The sequence below is a fragment of the Lagenorhynchus albirostris genome, chromosome 9 (genome assembly GCF_949774975.1).
Source record: "Lagenorhynchus albirostris chromosome 9, mLagAlb1.1, whole genome shotgun sequence".
In the NCBI taxonomy this organism is placed as follows: Eukaryota; Metazoa; Chordata; class Mammalia; order Artiodactyla; family Delphinidae; genus Lagenorhynchus; species Lagenorhynchus albirostris.
In genome coordinates, this window is record NC_083103.1 from 77285913 (window position 1) to 77311609 (window position 25697).

General features: G+C 33.4%; 1 protein-coding gene across 1 annotated transcript in view; it reads left to right on the top strand.

The window, feature by feature from the left end:
- The window catches only part of CEP126 (centrosomal protein 126), a 93141-nt gene extending 67813 nt beyond the window's left edge, over positions 1–25328 (top strand). The window contains exons 6-9 of the mRNA XM_060160871.1: positions 1156–3316; positions 20177–20289; positions 23174–23249; positions 25069–25328. Coding sequence (XP_060016854.1) covers positions 1156–3316; positions 20177–20289; positions 23174–23249; positions 25069–25328 — 2610 coding nt within the window. The remainder of the gene's footprint in view (positions 1–1155; positions 3317–20176; positions 20290–23173; positions 23250–25068) is intronic.
- Positions 25329–25697: the final 369 nt, after the last annotated feature.

Consider the following 25697-nt stretch of genomic DNA (forward strand, 5'->3'; position numbering starts at 1 on the left):
AGGGAGTAAATGCTAGTAATAACAAACTCTTATGAATCATTTTCAAAACATTTCACAATAGTATATCAATAAACATGAACTATACAAAGTAAAATATTTTATCTGTAACTGATTTCGTTGGTTTCTCAGTTTATTTGGGGGGCTATAAAAATAATAAATTTTTGCTTAATACCAAAATATTTAAATTTTCTAAAATTTTAAGGGAAATAATTTTCTTTGAGTCCAGTTAACTTCTTGACTAGATTAACAATTTAAAGTCTTCTTGAATTTATTTCTACATATGTGATACAGATTAATGCATTCTAAACATATGTCATATATGTGAGAAATTAGAAATAGTTTTAAACATTGACTATACTTTGAAGTGATCATGAAATTTTATTAAAAACTGATAATTTCCATGAAATTTCATTGAAGTAACGATAAGAACATGTAAGGAATTCATAGAAATTATTACTGTGCTAAATCTCCAAAAACGAGTCATTAAAATCAATCCTAAATCCACATTAGAGTTACCTGGGGAATTTAAAAATAATAATAATACCACCAGTACCTGGACCCCATCCAAGTATTCAATCAGCAGGACCTGGCATGTTTTTACAAAGCTTCTTATGTGGTTCTAATATGCAGCCAGAGTTGAGAACGCTATTATACAGACCATGAGATTAACTTTTATAAAAAGATGTAGCCTGACCAATAGGAAGCTCATATTAGAGTCATAGGGCTTTTAGGAGCCTCGTTCACGTCCAGTGAAGGTTTCAGGAAAAAAATACCATTTGTAAATTACTATTTTTCAGAATTTCACATGCCATTATGAAATCTTCAAGAAACTCCATTCTCTGAATGGAATAGCAATAGCAAAATTATTTTTTAAGCTATAACTATGGCTAGGATAATTAAGTAATTATCAATACTTTAAGGTGAAGAAATTAAGGCACACACACTTTATTGTAAGTCTTTGTTGGCTCCCTCTTTTTCACTCTGAGGACTACTCCAGGGATATAGATTATTTATATACCTATACAGTTTGTAGTCGTACTACTCTATTTTATATGCCAAATAGAATTGGGCTCAGTAACAATGGTGTGTTGAATCATTAATTTTGGCACTTAAAATTTTCTAAGCTATAAAACAATGTTCTTTTTTTTCTTTCAGAAATTTTGTGATGAAGTTAATCATATAACAAATTCTGAAACCCTCTCAAGTATAGACAGTCTTGAGGCTAGGGAATGTGAAGAAATATATTTAAAACTTAATAAGGAGCCTTCTACATCAATCCAGCAGCAGAATTCTATTTCCCTCAAATCCGCAAATCTTCAATCAACTAATCTAAGCTGCTTTGATGAAGATAAGCTGTCATTCTCTAAAACTCAATATATAAATAATTGGCTTATAAATTTAGATGATCCAAACACTCAGACTGTCACACCTTTCTCAGATATTTTAAGTAAACCTAATGTTCTACCTTCACGTAAATGTCTTAATAGTGAAGAACAAAATTCATCTGCTCTGAGTAGAACTGTGGAAAGAGCCACAAATACTGCTAACAATTCAGTAGCCTTTGTATATAGTCCACCCATATTTGTAAAAGATATAAAAAGCAAAAAGACCTCTGAAACTAGTGCTATGAGGACAACTGACACCACTCCTGGATCATTCAAAAGGGAGAGACCATTAGTTACTGAGAGCCCAACATTTAAATTCAGCAAAGCCCAGGCCAATCCAGATTCTCCAACCCAGGAAATGGCAACAATTTCAGACCAAGAGAAATATTCTGAATTGACTCAAGAAAATAGAACTACTTCAGTACCCACTTCATTTGTACCTGTGGCAAAACCTTTAGTTTTGCCATCGAATACACAATCAGCTAGGCCTTTACCAAAAAAAAGTATACATATAAAAGAAATTGACCCAGTGCAGTGTTCTGATAAGTTAGGGGAAATGAAAGACATTAAAGATGAAAAGATAAGATATTCTAACTGTGATGAGGAAGAGTTGTCTTTATTTTCAGATAATTTTCAAGCTGGCTGTATACCTTACAACTCTGACTCAAAAGATAAAAAACAGAAAATAGCTGAAGCATCAACATCATTGTATAGTATAATTTCTAATTGTGACTTAGTTGGTCAGCACAAGAAAATGAAATGCAATATTCATGAGAGAAATGGTGTGAGGTTTCTTAAAAGTATTTTAAAGAAAGAATCTAAATACGAACATGATTATTTTAAGGCACTGGTTACAAACCAAGGCTTTAAGTTAGGAAATCAAAAAGCAGCAGATATCAGAGATAGTATTGAATTAACAAAAGAAAAAGGGAAAAGTGCAGAAATTCCAAAGATTATTAAAAAACTGAGATGGATTGATGAAACTGAAGATACAGAAAAACATGTTGAAGATAATCATTCACTGAAAAATAGAATAGGAATAACTCAACAGTGGTCTCAACAATTCCACATTCAAACTAAAAGTGTTGCTGCCAGCAACATTACTAGTATTATTCCTGCTTCTTCTGTGAATTCTGCTGATAAGAAAAAGCCCAAGGATGATTTTATCTCTGAAAATGTCACTGCTTTAGGAGGATCTGGAATAGACCATGTGCCTTTGAACTGCTTTATACCTTCAGGTTATAACATTGCTAAACAAGCCTGGCCAGACTCAAAAGAAGAGGAAAGTAAATCCCCTGTAAATAGTGGTGGTTCTAAAACTCAGAAAACTAATCCACAAAAGGGTGGAGCAAAAGTAATTAGAAGAACAAGATCTGCTAAAGTTCAATCAGGCTTTATATATACGAACAGAAAAGGCGCTGTTATTCGACCACAGTCTGCGAGCAAAGCCAACACATTTTTACAAGGTCAGGGTAAATTAATTGTGCCTCATCCTCCTCCTAAATCTCAATTAAATATTAGAAGTTGTAAAAATATACAAGTATCTCAGTATCAAACTGTAATGCCTGAAAATTCTCAAAACATCAGTACATGTGACTATGTTAATTCAAAACATGTGCTTCCAACAGAACACAAGTTAAATCAGTGGAATCAAGAAAGTAGTCTTCCACTCTCACATGTTTGTCCTGACTTAGTCACTGCGATGCCATCTCTACCATATTGTTCTTCTGAGTGCCAAACTTTAGCAAAAATAAATCATTCAAATGGCAATCAAATGGTTGCCCAGCAAGATGGGACATTATATTACACCCAAAGATGTCCAGCATATGAAGAAAGTCATTCCTCTGTGACTCTTAAAACTACTAAAGAAGAATTTGTTCCCTTGTGGAAAATACAGCATAATATTCTGGGTCAAAATGAAAAGGCCGCTGGTAAGAATAAATTTATATATTTTTATAGGTAAAAAGTACAAGTTTTTAAATTCATGTGAACTTTCTCTTCTTGAGATATGGCAATATGCACCTTATAAGATATTAAAGATATTATTAATATTAAATAATAACAGCTTTATAGAAATAACTTATCACCCTTAATATTGTACCCTTGTCTATCTAGTAGCTATTGCTTTTAAGCGAATGACCCAACCTTTGCTCAACTAAAACTAGAAACTTTTGCCAACCTCCATTTTTTCCATGACTTTTCTTGTTAGTTTAAAAATAAATTCTGTTATTATCCCAATATTACAGTCAAAATTTCTGTCAAGCACAGTGAAAAATGTTGTTTAAAATATTCTAAATAGGTGAATAAATGTGATTATCATACTTTTCTTTATTCTTCTTTAAAATGTTTGTTAAATTTAATTGTTATAAGCTAATAATAGGTGTGCCTACCCCTCTCATTCTCTTTCCAAAAGAGTGGCAACTTTACTTTTATCTGTTATGTATGTAGGGTTTCATATGGAGAAAAAATGATAGCATTCCTTTAAACATTTTTGAAAATTAATTCTCTATATTATGCCTTTGCCCTTAGTAGCTGGTTGATGCCTCATGAAGCTACTTTCCTCTAAGCGAATGGACTATAGGCCCATAAATTTTCCTACCAGTAGAAATCAATTGCCTATTCAGAAATAGATAAGACTTGGGAAACATCAGAAAAGCAACCCTTTTCTTCTCCCAAAGGTATGAATAAATATAAAGAGGATATAATGAGGTAGTTAGTTTAAATTTAAACTATTTAAAGCCTTCTTCAATTAGACCATGAGATTTTAAGGACAAGGGACTATTTTTATAATTCTTCACCTTATCCCCAGGTTTTAACACTGCCTGGCACTTAGTAGGCATCCAGTCTTTTCTTGAATTGAATGGACACAAGCCAGATTAGCAGATGGGAAGCTAAATGCAAAGACCTTAATCTAAACCTAGATTTTTAACTATTATTTCTCTCACTAAAAGGTTTCATTTTCTTTTTATCCAGCCACTTCACAATGTAACTTCAGTTTTCACACTCCTTCCAGAAAATGAAAGCATCATGTAGATTTGATATTTTAAAGGAAATTATGGTAAATAAATTATAATGGTTGCCTTTCTTGAATTCCTACTCTGTGCCAGTTATAGTGCTAAGTGCTTTACAATTATTGTCTCATTTAAACCTCACAGCAACCCTGACAAATAAGTATTTTTTAAAACCCCATTTTGCAAAGAAGGAAATAGAATTGCCCAAGGTCATGAGCTAGGAAATAGCAAAAATGGTACTTTCATTCAAATATCTATAGCTCCAAGTCCCATAGTTTTTCTACTAAAACTATGTAATAAATATAATTATTAAGTGAACATGTATCAGAGTCTGAGCTGATCAGGAAAAATATTAGGAAATATAGTTTCCCAATAGCTCAAGCATAAAAGGGTAACATATGAAAATTATGATCTCCTTCTCTGCTAAAAGAAATATATATATATATATATATATATATATATATATAAAATCTAAAACACCAATATTTTTCTAACATTTAACCAAAGTAGGTAATAGTTCTTAGGGGTCTTTGTATGATGAACACTGGAAAATGTAATGAATTTTAACATTTTTTGCCATGTTTTTAAAGAGATAGAAATATTGAAATTGTTATATATGTCTATACTTATTTTTTTGTTCATTGTTTTGCTTTTATTGAAGTATAGTTGATTTACAATATATTAGTTTCAGGTGTACATCATAGTGATTCAATATTTTTATAGATTATACTTTAAAGTTATTGAATATGATGGCTATATTTTCCTGTGCTGTACAATATATCCTTGTTGCTTATCTATTTTATACATAGTAGTTTGTATCTCTTAATTCCATACCCCTGTCTTGCCTCTCCCCCATTCCCTCTTCCCTCAAACCACTAGTTTGTTCTCTACATCTGTGAGTCTGTTTTGTTATATAGATTCATTTGTTTTATTTTTTAGATTCCACATATAAATGATAACAGAGTATTTGACTTTCTCTGTCTGGCTTATTTCACTAAGTATAATACTCTCTAGGTCCATCCATGTCATTGCAAATGACAGAATCTCATTCTTTTTTGTGGCTGAGTAATATTCCATTATGCACTGCTTCCATATCCTGGCTATTGTAAATAATGCTGCTATGAACATTGGGGTGCAAGTAGCTTTTCAAATTCGTGTCTTCGCTTTCATCAGACATATATCGAGGAGTGAAAGTAGTTCTATTTTTAGTTTTTTGAGGAAGCTTCATGCTGTTTTCCATAGTGACTGCAGCAATTTACATTCCCACCAACAGTGTATGAGGGTTCCCTTTTCTCCACATCCTCTCCAACATTTGTTATTTGTAGACTTTTCGGTGATAGCCATTCTGACAGATGTGAGGTCATACTTCATTGTGGTTTTGATGTGCATTTCTCTACTAATTCTAAAGTGATGTTGAGCATCTTTTCACATGCCTGTTGGCCATCCATATGTCTTCTTTGGAAAAATATCTGTGCAGGTCTTCTGCTTTTTTTTTTTTTTTTGATTGGGTTTTTTGCTGTTGAGTTGTATGAGCTATTTATATATTTTAGATATTAATGCCTTATTGGTCATATCATTTACAAGTATTTTCTCCCATTCATGAGGTTGTCTTTTCATTTTGTTGATGGTTTCCTTTGCTGTGCAAAAGCTTTTAAGTTTAATTAGATTCCATTTGTTTATTTTTGCTCTTATTTCCTTTGCTTTAGGAGACAAAGCCAAAAAATATTGCAATGATTTCTGTCAGAGTATTATGCCTATGTTTTCTTCTAGGAGTTTCCAGTCTTACATTTAGGTCTTTAATCCATTTTGGTTTTCAATCTTACATTTAGGTCTTTAATCCATTTTGATTTTATTTTTGTATACGGTATTAGAGAATGTTCTAATTTCATTCTTTAACATGTAGCAGTCCAGTTTTCCCAGTGCCACTTATGGAAGAGACAGTCTTTTCTCCATTGTACATTCTTGCCTCCTTTGAAGTAGGTTAATAGACCATAAGTGCATGGGTTTATTTCTGGGCTCTCTATTCTGTTCCATTGTTCTATGTGTCTGTTTTTGTGCCAATACCACTCTGTTTTGTTGTATATGTCTATACTTCTTAATACTGTAATTATACTTGGAAAATCTAATACTAACAGGATTACATCTGTTCAGTATTACATTACTGAACATCTTTGTATGTTCAGTCATTCAAGCTTTTTCTTTTTCAAAACTATTTAAATATTAAACATTTCAAATGAACCCTTTGCTAATACTGGATTATAGTTCAGTGAGCATCTATTCATTTTTTTTCTACTCTCCTATTTGCCAGGTCACTTTTATTCTCACAGTGTACCCAGAGTTGACAATTGTGGAGGGCATCTTGCTCTCCATTAGCATATCCAGAACTCTCCAGCAAAACTCTCAGTAAAAACTCTATTTCCATGAGACCCAAGTCATTCAACTATGCCAACTCCTGATCTCTCAAGTAATTTTTCCCCTGAAAGAGGACTTTGGCATCTGGTTCACAGTCATTCTTTATTGGAAAAGTCTTTGCCAATATACTGGTGATTCAGTATTGATGTGAATGAACAATCCAATGCCCTGATCTCTCTCAATCCTTTCTCACCTCTAATGAATTTCTCTACCATTCTGCCTCAAGTACCCATTCCTTTTGTCATACTCTGGACCAGGTCAACATCAATAACTTATTTCTAAAATCAGTAATTATTTACATCCTTCTCTCTGACTACAATATGCTTTTTGCACCAGGATATTTACACCAATGGAACAGAATAGAGTCTAGAAACAGACCCACATATTTGAATGCTTGATTTTTGGCAAAGGTGGTACTGCATAGCAGGGAGAAAAGATTTGTCTTTTTTTTTTTTTTTTTGCAGTACACAGGCTTCTCACTGTTGTGGCCTCTCCCGTTGCGGAGCACAGGCTCCGGATGCGCAGGCTCAGCGGCCATGGCTCACGGGCCTAGCCACTGCACGGCATGTGGGATCTTCCTGGACCAGGTCACGAACCCGTGTCCCCTGCAACGGCAGGTGGACTCTCAACCACTGTGCCACCAGGGAAGCCCAATTTGTCTTTTTATTAAATGGTGCTGAGTCAATTGAATGATTATATGGAATTAGTAAAATGACCCTTACCTCACATCATACACAAAAGTCAATTCCAAGTGAACTGTATATATGAATATGGAAAGTGAAAAAGAAATGCTTCTAGAAGATAACATAGGGAATATGCTTATGACTTTGGGATGGGCAGGGATTTTTTACACAGACATAAAAGCACTAACCATTAAGGAGAAGATTGAAACTTTTTCATCCAAAACACCATTAAGATATTAAAAAAGCAAACTATAGAGTGAAAGAAGATAGTTATAATGCATAATACCAACAAAGAGCTCATATCCAGAATCTATAAAGAACTCCTACAATCAATAAGAAAAAGACAACCTAATTATATCAGTCAGGTTTGAACCAGAGAAACAGAACCAGTAAGATATAAGATTTAGTTCAATAGGTTGGCTTACATAAATGTGTGTGGAGTCGGGGGAGGAGGGTATCTAGGCAAGTCTGAAATTTTTAGGGCAGGCCAAGAGGAAAGGCAGGAACTCATAGGAATAGACAAACGTTGCCATTCACAGGCAGAATTTTGTATTCTCTCAAGAAAGCTTGCTTCTGAGGCCTTTGAATTGATTGACTCAGGTACACTAAGATTATCTAGGATAATCCCCTTTACTTAAAGCAAACTGATTGTAGACTTTAATAACATCTACAAAATACCTTCACAGCAACACATTAGTGTTTGATTGAATAACTGGGGACAGTAGACAGATGACACATCCAAAAGACCATCACACCGATTTATTTTAAAGGCAAAATATTTGAATTAGCTTCTCATAAAGGAGGATAGCCAAATGGTCAATAAACATGGAAAGATCTCAGCTTCAGTCCTCAGAAAAATTCACATTAAAACAATTAGATACAACTACACACACATTATCAGAATGGCTAAAATTTTTAAAATACAATACTAAGTATTAACAAAGATGTGTAACACCTGGAAACTCAATGTCTACTAAATTTGAATATACGCATATCCTTTGACCTGGCAATTCCAGACCAAGAGATGTGTGTGTGTGTGTGTGTGTGTGTGTGTGTGTGTCAGAAATTCATTCATATGTAAAACAGAAGACATGTACAAGAACTTTCTAAAGTTCTAAAACTGTAGCAGCTTTATAGCCATAATCTAGAATGATCTCAAATGTTCTTCAACACTACAATATATAAAGTGAAATTTATTCATTCAGAGAAATACCGTAATAAAAAATGAATTGGCCACTGCTAAGAAACAGTAACATGGATGAATCACCATGATATTGTGCAAAAGAAGCCAGTCATTAAAATGCATATTATATTCCATTTCTATCATGTTGAAGAATAGGTACAACTATGGATGGGGGTATATGGAAACAGGTTATAAGGAAAGCTTTTTCAGTGGGTGTCTGTGCAATCTGGGTGTGTCTACATAACCTGTATACTTATAATTTGCACGTTTCTATAGGTGGTTATACTTCACTTTTTTAAAAAGCCAAATGATGTTGGCATATCAAATACTTCAAAACCTGATTTCAGAAAGAATGTATTTTTTTTCTTTTCTAGGAAGTATTAAAAATACCTTCAAGGAATCAAAATTTTGATTGCTAGAAAAGATCAAAGATGCAATTGAGCTTAACTCCCATATTTTATGGATGAGGAAATTGACACATGTAACAGTGAGATTATATAGCTCAAGATGACACAGGTAGTTCAAAACAAAGCCAGGATTTTGTATTGCAGCTCCAGTGTTCTTACCTTAGAATAAATCTAGTTTTCATGGAATCAGAAATGTAATCAGAGACACTGAAGCAAATTATTTTAGGTAAAAATTAGATAGCATCTACTGTGTGCCAATCACTATTCTGAGCACTTTACATATGGAAACAAATTTAATTCTCTCAATAACTCTGTGAGTAAATAATATTACCCCCATTTCATAAATGAGGAAACTGAAACAGTGAGAGGGCTAATAACTTGTGTAAGTCACATAACTAGTATAAATGGCAGAGCCAGGACTAAAATGCAGGCGTTCTTTCTCTAGCATCTGTTCTCTTAATTACTTAGCTATTATGCTTGTTTAAAAAAAAAACTCTCTGTGAGGAGATGGAGATAACCTTATTGTGGTGATTATTTTATATGTGTGTATATATATAAAATATATATGTGTATCTACTAATATATATGTGTATCTACTAATCACATTGTATAACTTGTAAACAAAATATGTTGTATTGTCAATATTTCAATAAAGCTGGAGAATATAAATTAATTTAATTTTTAAAATGCTGAATAACTAGATTTTTCAGTGATACACATTTTAAAAATAGTACATTCATCTATACAGTTTGTGGAAAGTACAGAGTAACAAAGGAAGTCATTAATAAAATGAAGAATGGCATGAAGATTTAAAATCATCTTTACTAACTGAAATGATAAACAAAAACTAATAAAGTTTGGTTTAGCAGAGATAACTATAGTCATGTATTTGCACTCAATATACTTTTTAAAGTTTCTCAATTGAGAAATATGTCTTACATACAAATAATGTACATAATGTACAAGAGCAAGTTAAAGACTAATAATAAAAGAACCCTGTGCCCAATGCCCAGTTTCAGAAATAGAAAATCACTAGTATTGTTGAAATCTCACATGCCTCTCCTTAATTGCATCCCCCTCCTATCTTACAAAATGATACTACATAGAATTGTGTTAATTATTCTATGCTTTTCTTTATAATTTTACCATATGTAAATGTATCTCAAACAATATATTGTTTAGTTTTGCCTAGTTTTGTAACTCATATAAATGGAGCCATTTCATCTATATACCTCTATGATTTGCTTTTCTCAATAGATTTGTTTTTTGGATCCATTATTCATTAGTTTAACTGTATTTCATTTGTATTCATTTTTGTATTACATTTCATTAAAATTGCTGTATTCTACAAAAATTTTTCATTCTCCTATTACTGGACATTGGGTTGCTTTCAGTTTCTTGCTTTTATGAATAATGCTTCTGGGAACAGTTTTGCACATCTACTGATAAACATGTTGCTGGGTCATAGAGTATGTGTATTTTTAAGTAGGTTAAGTGTATTTCAATAGGTAATGCCAAATTATTTTCCAGAGCAATATATGAAAGTCCCATTTACTACATGCTCACCAAAACTCCGATAATCAGACTTTTTAATGTTTTCAATCATATGGGTGAGAAATGGTGTCTAATTATAACGATTTGCATTGCCCTGGTTACTAATGAACTGAGCATTTTTCATATGTTTATGCACTATTTGCATTTCCTCTTTTGTGAAATGTCTGCTCTTGGATTCTGGGGCAGGAAGGTGTTTCCCTTATTGATATAAGTTCCTTGTATACTCTAGGATTCTGCATCAGTTATATGTGTTGCATATATTTTCTGCCAATTTGTGATTTGTAGTTTCTCTCTTCTTGGTAAATAAAACTCACTTTTTTTTTTTTTTTTTTTTTTTTTTTGTGGTACGCGGGCCTCTTACTGCTATGGCCTCTCCCGTTGTGGAGCACAGGCTCCGGACGCACAGGCTTAGCGACCATGGATCACGGGCCCAGTCGCTCCGCGACATGTAGGATCTTCCCGGACCGGGGCACGAACCCATGTCCCCTGCATCGGCAGGCGGACTCTCAAACACTGCACTACCAGGGAAGCCCAAAACTCACACATTTTAATGTGTTTTTGGGGGGTTTTTTTTGCATTTTGCATTTTGCTTGTATCTATTTAGTTGGGGTTTTTTTTTTCTTTTAATTTTACAGAAGAAAGATATCCATCTTGACAACTGTTCTTTAAAAAAAAGAAAAAATTCACACAAAACTAAACCAAAAAAAAAATTTTACTATATATGTTAAAAACTTAATATAATTTTAGGCTATAATAACCAGATCTTTGGAAGTACTGTTATACTCTACATTATTTTAGGCTATATATTTTAAGGGCTGCATATAAAAAATTGGGGTGAGCCACGACTCTGGAAGGAGGGGTTCGGTCTGATGACCAATTAAAGGAGCTCAAGCCTAAGAGACATGATAGCTCTGTACAAATGTTTGAAGGTTTATTATGTAAAAGAAGGAGAAAATAGAAAAAGATGAAGTGGTAAAAAGTGCAAGGATGTTTTCAGCTCAGCATAAGTAAGGGTTTGAGCTTAAACCACCAACAACTGAGGAGGGCACCACATGGGGTAATGGCTCCCCATCACTAAGCATTCAAGTTCACCTCTGAGTGATTTAGATCTATGAGTAAGTGGTTGAACTAGTTAATGTCTAAGATCTCATCTGAATATATAATTCCGTGAATGTCTCCAGATTTTTCCCTCGTTTATAATTAAGAATATTGCAAATTTTAAAATATGTAATACTTGGGCTTCCCTGGTGGCGCAGTGGTTGAGAGTCCGCCTGCCAATGCAGGGGACACGGGTCCGTGCCCCGGTCTGGGAAGATCCCACATGCCGCGGAGTGGCTGGGCCCGTGAGCCATGGCCACTGAGCCTGTGCGTCCGGAGCCTGTGCTCCACAACGGGAGAGGCCACAACAGTGAGAGGCCTGCGTACCACCAAAAAAAAAAAAATGTAATACTTTACTAAGGATTAGTAGCATTATTTTGAGTTTTAGCAGTAAAACTACCATATTTAGAATTTTCATTGAGACTAGAAATTTGGCCAGAGATGCCATTACAAGCTATATTATTTTTGCAAAAATACCATGGTTGTCAGCTATTATATTAATTGGTAAATAGTATTTAAGTGCATGTATGTGAGTGGAACAGTTTTAAGCATAAACTTGTATCTTAGCTTGTCTGTAAAGCTTTTCATTTTTCTGTCGAATCTGACTGAGATTCTTGCTGGTAGAGTAATCTTGGTTGTAGGTTCTTCCCCTTCATCTGTTCCTGGGATCAGTCTATAATCCACAAAACTGAACATCTACACAAAGAACACTCAAAAACAATTATGCTACAAATAAAGAAAGTACAAAAGTATTGGTAGATCTTGCCTCCAGAAGATTTATGAACAGGGCTAAAGGAAGGGAAAAATTATTGATACAGCACTCATGTGGCCAAGTTAATTTTCATTTATTTAATATATTTTTAAAGCTGTTCAAAAATAGAAAGATAGAGACTTTATAAGGTTTAGGGGAAGACAATTCCAAGCATACAAAACAGTATAAAAACTTTATACTGCCCAAATGATCTCACTATAAACTATAACATTTAGCATATCTATCATTTAACATATTTAGCATTCCCATATAGGTGAGAATAAACATAATACAGTACTTTTTAAACTACTGGTCATGATTCATTAGCGGATTATAAAATTGATTTAATGAGTAGTGACCAGGATTTTTTAATGAAATATAATTGTAGAATGTTCTAGAATAGAAACTACCAGAGGGCATTATATAAGACTAAGTATGTTTCACAAAACTATGTATACATCCTAATTCACAATGCAAAATATCTTTCTATGAGACACAGTCAAATCAGAATGAAAGTTACTAACATAGAGGGTAAGAGCTAGAATTTTAGATTTTAAAGACTGTTTGGAGCTAAATCCCAGCTTTGCTCTTTACTGGCTCTTTGCCCTTGGGCAAGTTACTTACCGTCTCCTGTGCCTTAATTTCTTTATCTGTAAATATGGTGATGATAATAGTGCCTATAGTTTAGAACAATGCCTGGGCAATTACAAGTGCTCAACACATTAGCTAGAATTATGTTATTATTTCTTATTTTAAAAGGTCAGGTGTTCAATTACTAGCCAACTTTCTTGAAAGTTGGAAGCTTTTGTGTCTTTGTTGTTATATAGACATAAATATTTAATTATAGTGTATGTGTACAGCTATATATGTATAATTATGTAGAGAAAATATACATGTATATTAGCTATGGTAACATAAATTAGATACAGTACTCATGTTCTTTCAGTACTTAATTTCAGGGCTAAAAATATTTGTATCATTTTTTCCTACCTGAACTCATATCACAAAAGCACATATACACACTCCCATGTAATTCCCAAGACATTTGTGTCCTTACATGCATATTCATATTCTATGTCCCAGACTAATTGAATTTTCCACATTTCAGCCCCAAGAATCTTAAACTATGTGTCACTGTTACTTTGTGCTTTAGAACATAGTGTTCCTTTTGACTCAAAGATCCTTTTATTTGGGACCTATTACGCCTTTAAGACCAAGCTTAAACATAACCTCTATGAAGCCTTTTTTTTTTTTTAACATCTTTATTGGAGTATAATTGCTTTACAATGGTGTGTTAGTTTCTGCTTTATAACAAAGTGAATCAGTTGTACATATACATATGTCCCCATATCTCTTCCCTCTTGCATCTCCCTCTCTCCCATCCTCCCTATCCCACCCCTCTAGGTGGTCACAAAGCACCGAGCTGATCTCCCTGTGGTATGCGGCTGCTTCCCACTAGCTATCTATTTTACATTTGGTAGTGTATATATGTCGATGCCACTCTCTTGCTTTGTCACAGCTTACCCTTCCCCCTCCCCATATCCTCAAGTCCATTCTCTAGTAGGTCTGTGTCTTTATTCCCTTCTTGCCCCTAGGTTCTTCATGACGTTTTTTGTTTTTTTCCTTAGATTCCATATATATGTGTTAGCATACGGTATTTGTTTTTCTCTTGCTGACTTACTTCACTCTGTATGACAGACTCTAAGACCATCCACCTCACTACAAATAACTCGATTTCGTTTCTTTTTATGGCTGAGTAATATTCCATTGTATATATGTGCCACATCTTCTTTATCCATTCATCTGTCAATGGATACTTGGGTTGACTCCATGTCCTGGTTATTGTAAATAGTGCTGCAATGAACATTGTGGTACATGACACTTTTTGAATTATGGTTTTCTTAGGGTATATGCCCAGTAGTGGGATTGCTGGGTCGTATGGTAGTTCTATTTTTAGTTTTTTAAGGAACCTCCATACTGTTCTCCATAGTGGCTGTATCAATTTACATTCCCACCAGCAGTGCAAGAGGGTTCCGTTTTCTCCACACCCTCTCCAGCATTTAATGTTTGTAGATTTTTTGATGATGGCCATTCTGACTGGTATGAGGTGATACCTCATTGCAGTTTTGATTTGCATTTGTGTAATGATTAGTGATGTTGAGCATCCTTTCATGTGTTTGTTAGCAATCTGTATATCTTCTTTGGAGAAATGTCTATCTAGGTCTTCTGCCCATTTTTGGATTACTCCACATTAAATGCTTTGTAAGAATTATCTCATAGACTATTTATGACTGCATTTCTTAAACATTTTGGCCTCAGGACCCCTTTTCACTCAAAATTATTGATAACTCCTATATTGTTTATATGTGTTTTATCTGTCAGTATATATTATATTAAAGATTAAAACTGAGCACTTAAAAGTATTTATTCATTAATTTATAAGTAACAATAATAAATACATTACATGCTAACATAAGTAACTTTTTATTAAAAATAACAATATTTTTCAAAGCAAAAAAAGATTAGCAAGAAGACTGGCATTATTTTATATTTTTCAAATCTCTTAACTCTGGCTTAATATAATAAATCTGAATTCTCTTATCTTCATCTATATTTAATCTGTTGTGCAAGTTGTTTTAGTCAAAGTTAATGAGGAAAATGTGGTTACTTCACCGATATGAATGCAGAAAGGTGAAATGTTTCTATAATCTTTTCAGGTAACTACTGTGGGTGTTCTTCTTTGATACTACATCAAAACTTGACAAATCGTAGTTTTTTAAAGATTAGTTTCAAGGTAGAATCTGAAACCATATCAATGAACTTTTTGTACTATGTTATAAAAAAATTATCTATCTTAAGCTTTAAATGGACCTTTTACTCGTGTGTGTGGGCTTATAAAATCATGTATTAGTTAAATGGAAAATAATGGTTCACTGAACTATAGAGATCACTCAAATGTTGACTTATTTCATTATACAATACCCAAAAATCCTATTGGTCAGTATTATGACCCATCCCATCAGAAAAGTCTTCTGTGTCTTGGGAAGCTGTCATGCTCATGGTGGTGGATACTTGAAAACTCAAACTTTACAATTGACAAATACTATCAGCTGTTTCCTTGAAAAAACAAACTCACTTCATCAATTTTCCGGAAAGTTTTTGCCAAATACCCAAGACTGAATAATTGAAGTTTGTATTTCAGTCATTTTTTCTCAAGTAAAAATGACGATCAATGAAAATGTGGTTAGTTTAGCTTGCAACTCAAATGATTGCACTTTTTTTTCCTTGGGAAAACCATATGCAATATACAAAAGTACTTTAGGCATACCTCTCATTTCATCAAACAGAATACTATAATGTTATGGACTCGAAAGTAATGATTTTATAAAATTAATAATCTTCACTGCTTCATCAAAGATAATTCTTAAGTAAAACTGACATTTCTTTGTTTTTGTTGTGAATATATGTTTAGTAAAGAATCCAATGATTACCAGTCCACTTTGGTACCACTACCTTGTTTTATTCTAAGGTACCAACAGTTTTACCCACCGTTGCTTTTGCACCATCAGTGCAAAGGTAAACATGGTAAGAAAGACAAATAATATCTTGTTATTATGAAAACACTTTTGATCTTGAAGAAATTTTGAGTACTGCTAGTTTATAACCAACACAAAAGCTGTTATTATTCCTTTTTTTCAGATGAGGAAGCTATACTTCAGAGAACTTAAAAGAACTGTTGAGGATCACAAGCCAAGAAGTGGTAGAGATAGGATCTGAACACAGCAGGAATGACTCTGGAGCTTGGTTTCTTAATCCGTTCCAAGAGAGTGGTGCCTAATAGGTTATAGCAAGTGCCCATCTCCATCCCTCTTGGCCTAGTCAAGATTGATAGAGATAGGGGTATGGGTTGAAGGCTTGTTAAATCAGAGCCACAGTTAGTTATTCCCAAGTTACCACTTCAAAGGAAAGTTACTTTTAAGGGACATAAGTTTTTAGTTGTAGGTTGTAACAAATAAGCACCTAGGGTACTGCCAAGGAGTAGTAAAAAGAAAGAACATCGTATGATAGTTCTATTTTTAGTTTTTTAAGGAATCTCCATACTGTTCTCCATAGTGGCTCTATCAATTTACATTCCCACCAACAATTCAAGAGGGTTCCCTTTTCTCCACACCCTCTCCAGCATTTATTGTTTCTAGATTTTTTGATGATGGCCATTCTGACCAGTGTGAGACGATATCTCATTGTAGTTTTGATTTGCATTTCTCTAACGATTAATAATGTTGAGCATTCTTTCATATGTTTGTTGGCAATCTGTATATCTTATTTAGAGAAATGTCTATTTAGGTCTTCTGCGCATTTTTGGATTGGGTTGTTTGTTTTTTTGTTATTGAGCTGCATGAGCAGCTTGTAAATTTTGGAGATTAATCCTTTGTGCATTGCTTCATTTGCAAATATTTTCTCCCATTCTGAGGGTTGTCTTTTGGTCTTGTTTATGGTTTCCTTTGATGTGCAAAAGCTTTGAAGTTTCATTAGGTCCCATTTGTTTATTTTTTTTTAATTTCCATTTCTCTAGGAGGTGGGTCAAAAAGGATCTTGCTGTCATTTATGTCATAGAGTGTTCTGCCTATATTTTCCTCTAAGAGTTTTATAGTTTCTGGCCTTAGTTTAGGTCTTTAATCCATTTTTAGCTTATTTTTGTGTATGGTGTTAGGGAGTGATCTAATCTCATACTTTTACATGTACCTGTCCAGTTTTCCCAGCACCACTTATTGAAGAGGCTGTCTTTTCCCCACTTATATTCTTGTCTCCTTTATCAAAGATAAGGGGACCATAAGTGTGTGGGTTTATCTCTGGGCTTTCTCTCCTGTTCCATTGATCTATATTTCTGTTTTTGTGCCAGTACCATACTGTCTTGATTACTGTAGCTTTGTAGTATAGTCTGAAGTCAGGGAGCCTGATTCCTCCAGCTCCATTTTTTGTTCTCAAGATTGCTTTGGCTATTCGGGGTCTTTTGTGTCTCCATACAAATTGTGAAAATTTTTGTTCAATTCTGTGAAAAATGCCAGTGGTAGTTTGATAGAGATTGCATTAAATCTGTAGATTGTTTTGGGTAGTAGAGTCATTTTCACAATGTTGATTCTTCCAATCCAAGAACATGGTATATCTCTCCATCTATTTGTATCATCTTTAATTTCTTTCATCAGTGTCTTATAATTTTCTGCATACAGGTCTTTTGTCTCCTTAGGTAGGTTTATTCCTAGATGTTTTATTCTTTTTGTTGCAGTGGTAAATGGGAGTGTTTTCTTGATTTCACTTTCAGATTTTTCATCATTAGTGTATAGGAATGCCAGAGATTTCTGTGCATTAATTTTGTATCCTGCTACTTTGCCAAATTCATTGATTAGCTCTAGTAGTTTTCTGGTAGCATCTTTAGGATTCTCTATATATAGTATCATGTCATCTGCAAACAGTGACAGCTTTACTTCTTCTTTTCCAATTTGTATTCCTTTATTTCTTTTTTTCTCTGATTGCTGTTGCTAAAACTTCCAAAACTATGTTGAATAAGAGTGGTGAGAGAGCACAACCTTGTCTTCTTCCTAATCTTAGTGGAAATGCTTTCAGTGTTTCACCATTGAGGATGATGTTGGCTGTGGGTTTGTCATACATGGCCTTTATTATGTTGAGGAAAGTTCCCTCTATGCCTACTTTCTGCCTACTTTTTATCATAAATGGGTGTTCAATTTTCTCAAAAGCTTTCTCTGCATCGATTGAGATTATCATATGGTTCTTCTCCTTCAATTTGTTAATATGGTGTATCACACTAATTGATTTGCGTATATTGAAGAATCCTTGCATTCCTTGGACAAACCCCACTTGATCATGCTGTATGATCTTCTTAATGTGCTGTTGGATTCTGTTTGCTAGTATTTTGTTGAGGATTTTTGCATCTATGTTCATCAGTGATATTGGCCTGTAGTTTTCTTTCTTTGTGACATCTTTGGTTTTGGTATCAGGGTGATGGAGGCCTCATAGTATGAGTTTGGGAGTGTTCCTCCCTCTGCTATATTTTGGAAGAGTTTGAGAAGGATAGGTGTTAGCTCTTCTCTAAATGCTTTATAGAATTTGCCTCTGAAGCCATCTGGTCCTGGGCTTTTGTTTGTTGGAAGATTTTTAATCACAGTTTCAATTTCAATGCTTGTGACTGATTTGTTCATATTTTCTATTCTTCCTGGTTCAGTGTGAAGCCTTTCTTGATTCTTACAAATACACTGTAGCCTCTGTGCTTTCGCTTAATTCTGTTTATTGCTCCACATAGAATTTATTCACTTTACTGTAATCATTTAAATTTATATCCATTCTTCTGGACCACTGGACTCCAAGAGTTTTTATTGTACCACTGTTAAAAGTGGTACAATAAACTATTAAAAGCAAATATCATATATATGCCATATATGTACATATATGGATATATACACATATATGTATGGCATATATATAATGTATATGCCATATATTAGTACAGTATTACTGTACTAATACATACATTAAGGACCTTAGCCAGAATTAGAAATTTTTTTTAATGAGGTAAAGATGAAGTACAAGCATTTTAAATAATTTTTCAATTTTGTATTTATAAATCATACATTTTAAGATAATTATAAAAATAATTTTATGTATTAATATACAAAAAAAATCTCATGTATTATAAGTAATTTTCTGAATGCTTAGTTTCAAATGTCTTATCAATTTTGATGACTTCGTTCCACATACCATCCTTAGATAATATCTCAAGGAACAATATGCATTTAGGGTGAGGTTTATTGTTATTTTTTTTCATTTTTAAATTTGTGATTCTTTGTTACAATATAACTATACTGTCATTGTTATTATGTGGCAAAGAGTTTGTAATGAGAATAAGATGTGTGTGAGCTCTGTCTTTTTCTTATTTACCTGTGCTTGCATTATTAGTATTATCTTTATGATTTTGCAAGACTATGTTTTTGGTTAGTCATAGAGAAAGCATAGGAAATAATATAATTATCCATGTACCCACCACTCAGCTTAAATAATAAAACATTTCACGTACAATGGAAGCCCTAAAAACATCATTTTTATTCTCTTTTCCATTTTGTGAGGACTCATTCAGATACTACGAGTTATCCATAAATCGAGGGCACACATAAAATTTAGTGCATTGAAGGACACAAAAGAACACTAATGAATGATAACACTGCCAACCTTATACACTTAGAACCTCCACTGTTCCTCCAAGATAACTTTGTTTACTGTATGCAGTGTATGACCATCTACCTTGCAAACTGACAAAGGTGCCAGTGTCAATCATATATTACCATAGTAAAGTTTAAATTTCTAATTTTTAGATAATAAATTTAAACTGGAATTTTAATATGTTCTTCCTGTGCAGCAGTGATTTATTCTGGTGCTCTACCACCACCTTTAGAGGTCACTGCTCTAAACTATAAACCCCTCAAAAACAGAGATTTTGTTCAATTCTTTATTGTAACTGTGCCATGCACAGTACATAAAAGAGAAGCTCAATAGAAGTTTGCCAACTGAATGAAAGAAACAGGGTTTTCTGTGATGTTTGAAGGTAACTTGGAAGTTTACAGTGGGTATATACTGTCTACTCAGCTTGTGTAAATTTTGACATTGTCCTGGCATTTGTTTAAGATTCTACTGTTACAAGAAGAAAACAAATTTTTGAAAATAAGCACAGAAGTCTTTTAGAGCAAAAAAGACAAAACCCTGGATCTGTAGGACAGAAGTACAGTGAGCAGATGAATGTAAGTACAGTGTTAGTAAAAATCTTTATTCAATAGTGAAAAATTGCTTGGAAAACAGAATATTCTTACAGGATTGTGCTTTTCCTGTAAACTGTGCACCACAACATAAATGATATAGCCAAAGCCATTGTGAAGCAGTGCAGACTCTATGCTAGGGGCTTACTGCACTGTACTAATACACTATATTCTAGTTAGCCTAAATGATCAGTTACTAATGAATATTTTAAACTAACTTTAAGAAATCACATTATTTTACTTGTTATTATATATACTCAACTCTGGGAAAAAACAGGTTATTCACAACAGTTATTTAAATATACATTAAAAAATGGGAAAAAAAAGAAGAGTAAATTAGAGCCATGGAAACAGGAAGCAAGTATGCTTATCATGAAGACTAATATAGTTCCATGTGTTTAAATATCCTATTGGTATCTAAGCTTCCTGGAAGACATGGCAAGAAGGAAAATAAGGTGTTGCATAGTTACCAGGGGATATCAATAATGATTTCATATGAGGTATACTGTATTAAAAGCCATTTTCCATTGAGAATCCTCTATAGGGAACCTTGAAGTTCATAATAGATATATCCCTATTAACAGTCAACAACAAATAAATAAGGAGTTTCATGTGCTGTTTCAAATAGAGATCTTCAATAAAGGTCCATAGCATAATAATGTTGATTTAAAAATTAGTGGATGTAATTCTGTAAGAGCTAAGTAAATGTGACCTAAATATGACATTTTCTAGAGGTCTAGCATGATCCAAGGGTTCAATTTAAAATATTAAAAAATCTTGGGGACTTCCCTGGTGGCACAGTGGTTAAGAATCCGCCTGCCAATGCAGGGGACACGAGTTCGAGCCCTGGTCTGGGAAGATCCCACATGCCACAGAGCCACTCAGCCCGTGCGCCACAACTACTGAGCCTGCACTCTAGAGCCTGAGAGCCACAACTACTGAGGCTGAGTGCTGCAACTACTGAAGCCCCCACACCTAGATCCCATGCTGTGCAGCAAGAGAAGCCACTGCAATGAGAAGCCCACTCACTGCAATGAAGAGAAGCCCCGGCTCGATGCAACTAGAGAAAGCCTGCATGCAACAATGAAGACCCAATGCAGCCATAAATAAATAAATAAATTTTACAAATATTAAAAAATCTAGATGGATAAGTGAATAGCATTTCACTTGAAGTTTCTACCTTAAATACCACTTCTGATTTTTAATAGAACTGGAAATAGAGTGTTTTATGAGGAATTTATATTCCACGTCAAAGGTTGAGGGTCCTATTATTTGCATACTGTAGAAACTATTGATTTTTATATAGATGATTATTAATATGAAGAATTATCAACAGTGATTTAATTTTATCAGCAAAACAAGTCATTTAGTTTTTTATTTATGTAAATATTGTCTCATTACCAATATATTTTTACTGTTTAATAACAAACTTAATTACAAACATAACTTCCTGATTACAAATAGAATAATGCCTAAGTCCTTCCTTTTAATTTCCATGTTGTCCACATCGAACATCTCAAAATCTATAAAGTGAACAAATTTTATCTTTATTTTTTCTTTATTTTTATTAATATACATTAAATTTAAAAGTAATGTGTAGTTGTTATAACAAAAATAGAACAAATTAAATTTTAAATGCCATTATTAGTGCCCTTTCTAAATTCATCTTTATTTTTCTGTGTCTTATTCTGTTCTTCTGTGTCTTGCTCCTTTGCATTCTATCTTGCTGTCTTTAGAGTCCATTTATATTCTTTCCAGAAGCTTCACTTCCACTTTCACATAATACACATCTTCCACTCACACACCACTTATACATCTACCAAAGTCTTGTTAGCTTTAAAATAGGTCAGTGTTCCTGAATCAAAACAAAGTTTTGAAGTTTATTTGTTTTTCATCCTTGTTTCGTTTTGATATTTGGTTTTGGGTTGGGTTTGATTTTGTTTTTACTCAAGAGCTTAAACAAGCATTCAATTACTATAGCACCGGCCCTGTCACCTTGTATTAGGAAATATATTTTATCACAGTGGATATTTTCCCAGCCACTACTTCTACATGGAGAGAATCTAAAAGAGGTTAGTGAAAGATAGATAAAGCACAATTGCCACTTTGTGCCAGGGTCTCAGTCCAGGTTGTCTCAAGTCTATAATGGAGTTTAGGTGAGGCTATGAGAGCTATCGAAGCAGGGCTGTTGAAGAAACCTGCATCGGTTACTCTTCAAATTAGACTGAACAAAAGCTAGGTATAGTCATAGCCAGGCAATTTTATCTAAGAGAAACAGTCAGTTCTTAAGAGTGGAACAGAATGGGGGTAAAGAATCAAAGTAGACCATATCCAAGGAAGGAGAGTTGGTATCACTCATAGTATTGAATGGGAGTGCTAATTGCCAGTGCTCTGATATTTTTCATTTCCCAGTACTGTGCAACATCGAGGCAGCTATTTCTGTTTTAAGTTTTGTCACCTAAGACACTTACCTGTCCTTTGCATTAGCCATAATCAGAGGCTTTTGGCTACTATCAATAATTGTGACTTACACTTACAAGGATAAACCAGCCTTAAGGTAATTTTTTACCTTTCCTTTAGTTAGCACTTCTGATTGCCACCCAACTTACTTCCTTCTTTCAAATGTCCAAGACAATATTGCAAACTGAAAATTTACCAAACTCTACGTAAAACATTTTTCTAATCTTTAGGCATCATAGAAAGGTCTTATTCCCATAATTCTTGATTTCTGCTCCAAAGAAAAAGAAAATATATATTATATGAACAGAGATAGCTGAAAATATAAACAGCAAGTAAAAGTCTGCTAAGTCAATATATCATTAATTTTAAATATGGAATTATATTCTGATTCAATATTCTATTTTTATAGAATTTTGGACAAAGTGTCCAACTAAGTTCAAGTGAGCCAAAACAAACCACAAGGGCTACTTCTAATATTGAAGAAGGTATGTTTTAGTTTAAACATTTTCCTCTTAGCTTTGTTCCCAATGATTTCTTTTTTGTTGTTCTTATACATATTTTCCCAAGTACTTACATATTACATGACTATTAAATGACCATTTGGGGACCTGAGTTCTCCACACCCTGCACATTTAGATTGTTGCCAGTTTTTTTATTTATTCTAAATAGTAATGTACTGAACATCTATCTACATTGTTTTTTCGGACTTTTCAATTATTTCCAAATTTAGATTCCCAGAATTAAAATTACAGTACTTGGCATTAATTGGCACCCAATTAATATTTGTTGAATGAAACTCTGTATTAAATGAGTACTGGATCAAAGGAAATAAACATTGTTAAAGGTTATTATACATATTCCTATAGCATTTTCCTGAAAAGTATTATCATTCAAAATTCTTCTGGGGTGTATGCCAACTTGAGGTAGAATCACTTCTATTATTTACTTATAAGACAGACAAAGAAATGATATATTATTAGTTTTTATTTGTACATCTTTTATTAATAATAGGCTTAATTGTTTTTTGTTTGTTTGTTTTTTGGTTTTTTTGCGGTACGCGGGCCTCTCACTGTTGTGGCCTCTCCCGTTGCAGAGCACAAGCTCCGGACACGCAGGCTCAGCGGCCATGGCTCACAGGCCCAGCCGCTCTGCAGCATGTGGGATCTTCCCGGACCAGGGCACGAACCCATGTCCCCTGCATCGGCAGGTGGACTCTCAACCACTGTGCCACCAGGGAAGCCCTGTATATTTATTTTGATGAATTATTTCTTCATATTATTTTTCCCTGTAAATACTGGAGTTTTAGTATTTTCTTAATCATTTCTGAGAACTCTAAATATCAAGGATTCTGATCCTTATGTTAGTTACAAATGTTTTTACCACTTTACTATGTGCATTTTATTCCACTTAATGTTTTATTTTTACATATAGAAGTCTTACTTTACATTTTTTCATTCAATAAATAATTATTGAGAGCCAATCTCCTGCCTACAACTAAATATTTTGGATATTCAATAATTAACAAAACGTACAAAATTCTTGGCCTTCAGAATTTAAAATCTATTAGGGAAGTCTGACCTTAAATAAACATGTTTTTAGTCTTTTCTTAGTGATTTGTCCATTACTCAAAGAAATTTCCCAATGCAGAAAATTAGAAATGTTTCTTTTCCTCTAGATTATTTTAATGGTTTGATTCATTAAATTTAATTCTTTAATGTCTTTGGAATTTGTTTAAATAGATGATGTGAAGTGATACTCCAAATTGATTATTTTATAAACAACAAACTAATTTATTGAGTCATCTTTCCCTTCTCTCAAGTCTTTGATACTTCTTTGATCATATATTCTTTTATTGAATTTGGTCAGTTTCTAGGCTTTCAATTCTGTTCAGCTGATCATCTAATTTTCTAAAATTTCCATAAGTTCCTTTTCTCTTACTTTTATTTATAACTCATCATAATTGCTATTATAAAGACAATCTACTTCACCTTCTCCTTGAACTACCAATGAATAACAAAAGCAAAACAGAAATAATATACATAATGTATTTTTTTTTCCTTAGTTCAGGTAACACTCTAGAAATTATTACCTCACTGCCATCATTTTGAGTATTTTTTTTAAATTAGAGATGGGGAAATGGTAGCTATAGAAGATCCTGGTAAATAAAATGCAAAGTAACAAAAGATTTACTAGGTTTCTGTTTGTGAAATGAATACATACAGACATATGTCAGTTAAGTATGTATAAGGGCTAATCCCAAAGACAAAAAGGGATCAAAGAATAGTTAATGTAAAGTTTCTATAGTTTCAGGCAGTACTTCTGAATTTTTGATGGCTGAAAACCTAGTGAAAGCTTCAGTGCCTGAGGATGAAATTCTAACTGTCATGAATAGCAAGCAGCTACAGAAATCAAATCTGACTTTAAATAAAACCCAGCAATTTAACATCTGTGCACTATCAGCTGAAGAACAAAAGATCCTACAGTCCCTTAATCATCTCAATGCAAGGTTACACTGTAAGTATGGAAGAACACCTTTTGTAAGAAATGTTGAATTTTATACTTAAACAGTTTTAATTTAAAATTTAATTTAAAAATTGAAAATAAAAATATAAAATGTATCCAGATTATCACCTACTTGAATCAAGTATATAACAAAAATTTATTTGAATATACCATGCTATTTCGGGTATACTGTACTCATTTCATTTATGCTGATGCCAATTTCATTGGCAGGCTTAACAGTCTTTTGGGAATGTTTGAATAGACTTCATTTCAGCAGTGTGACAGGCTATCTGTACTGACCATCCATCAAAAACAACCATAAATTCAGGATTAAGTACTTTAAAAATCTTAAATATAGCAATGAGCTGGTAAGAATATAAGAAATTCTTAAGACCAGGAAGTAAATATAAATAAGAACCTAGAATGATAAG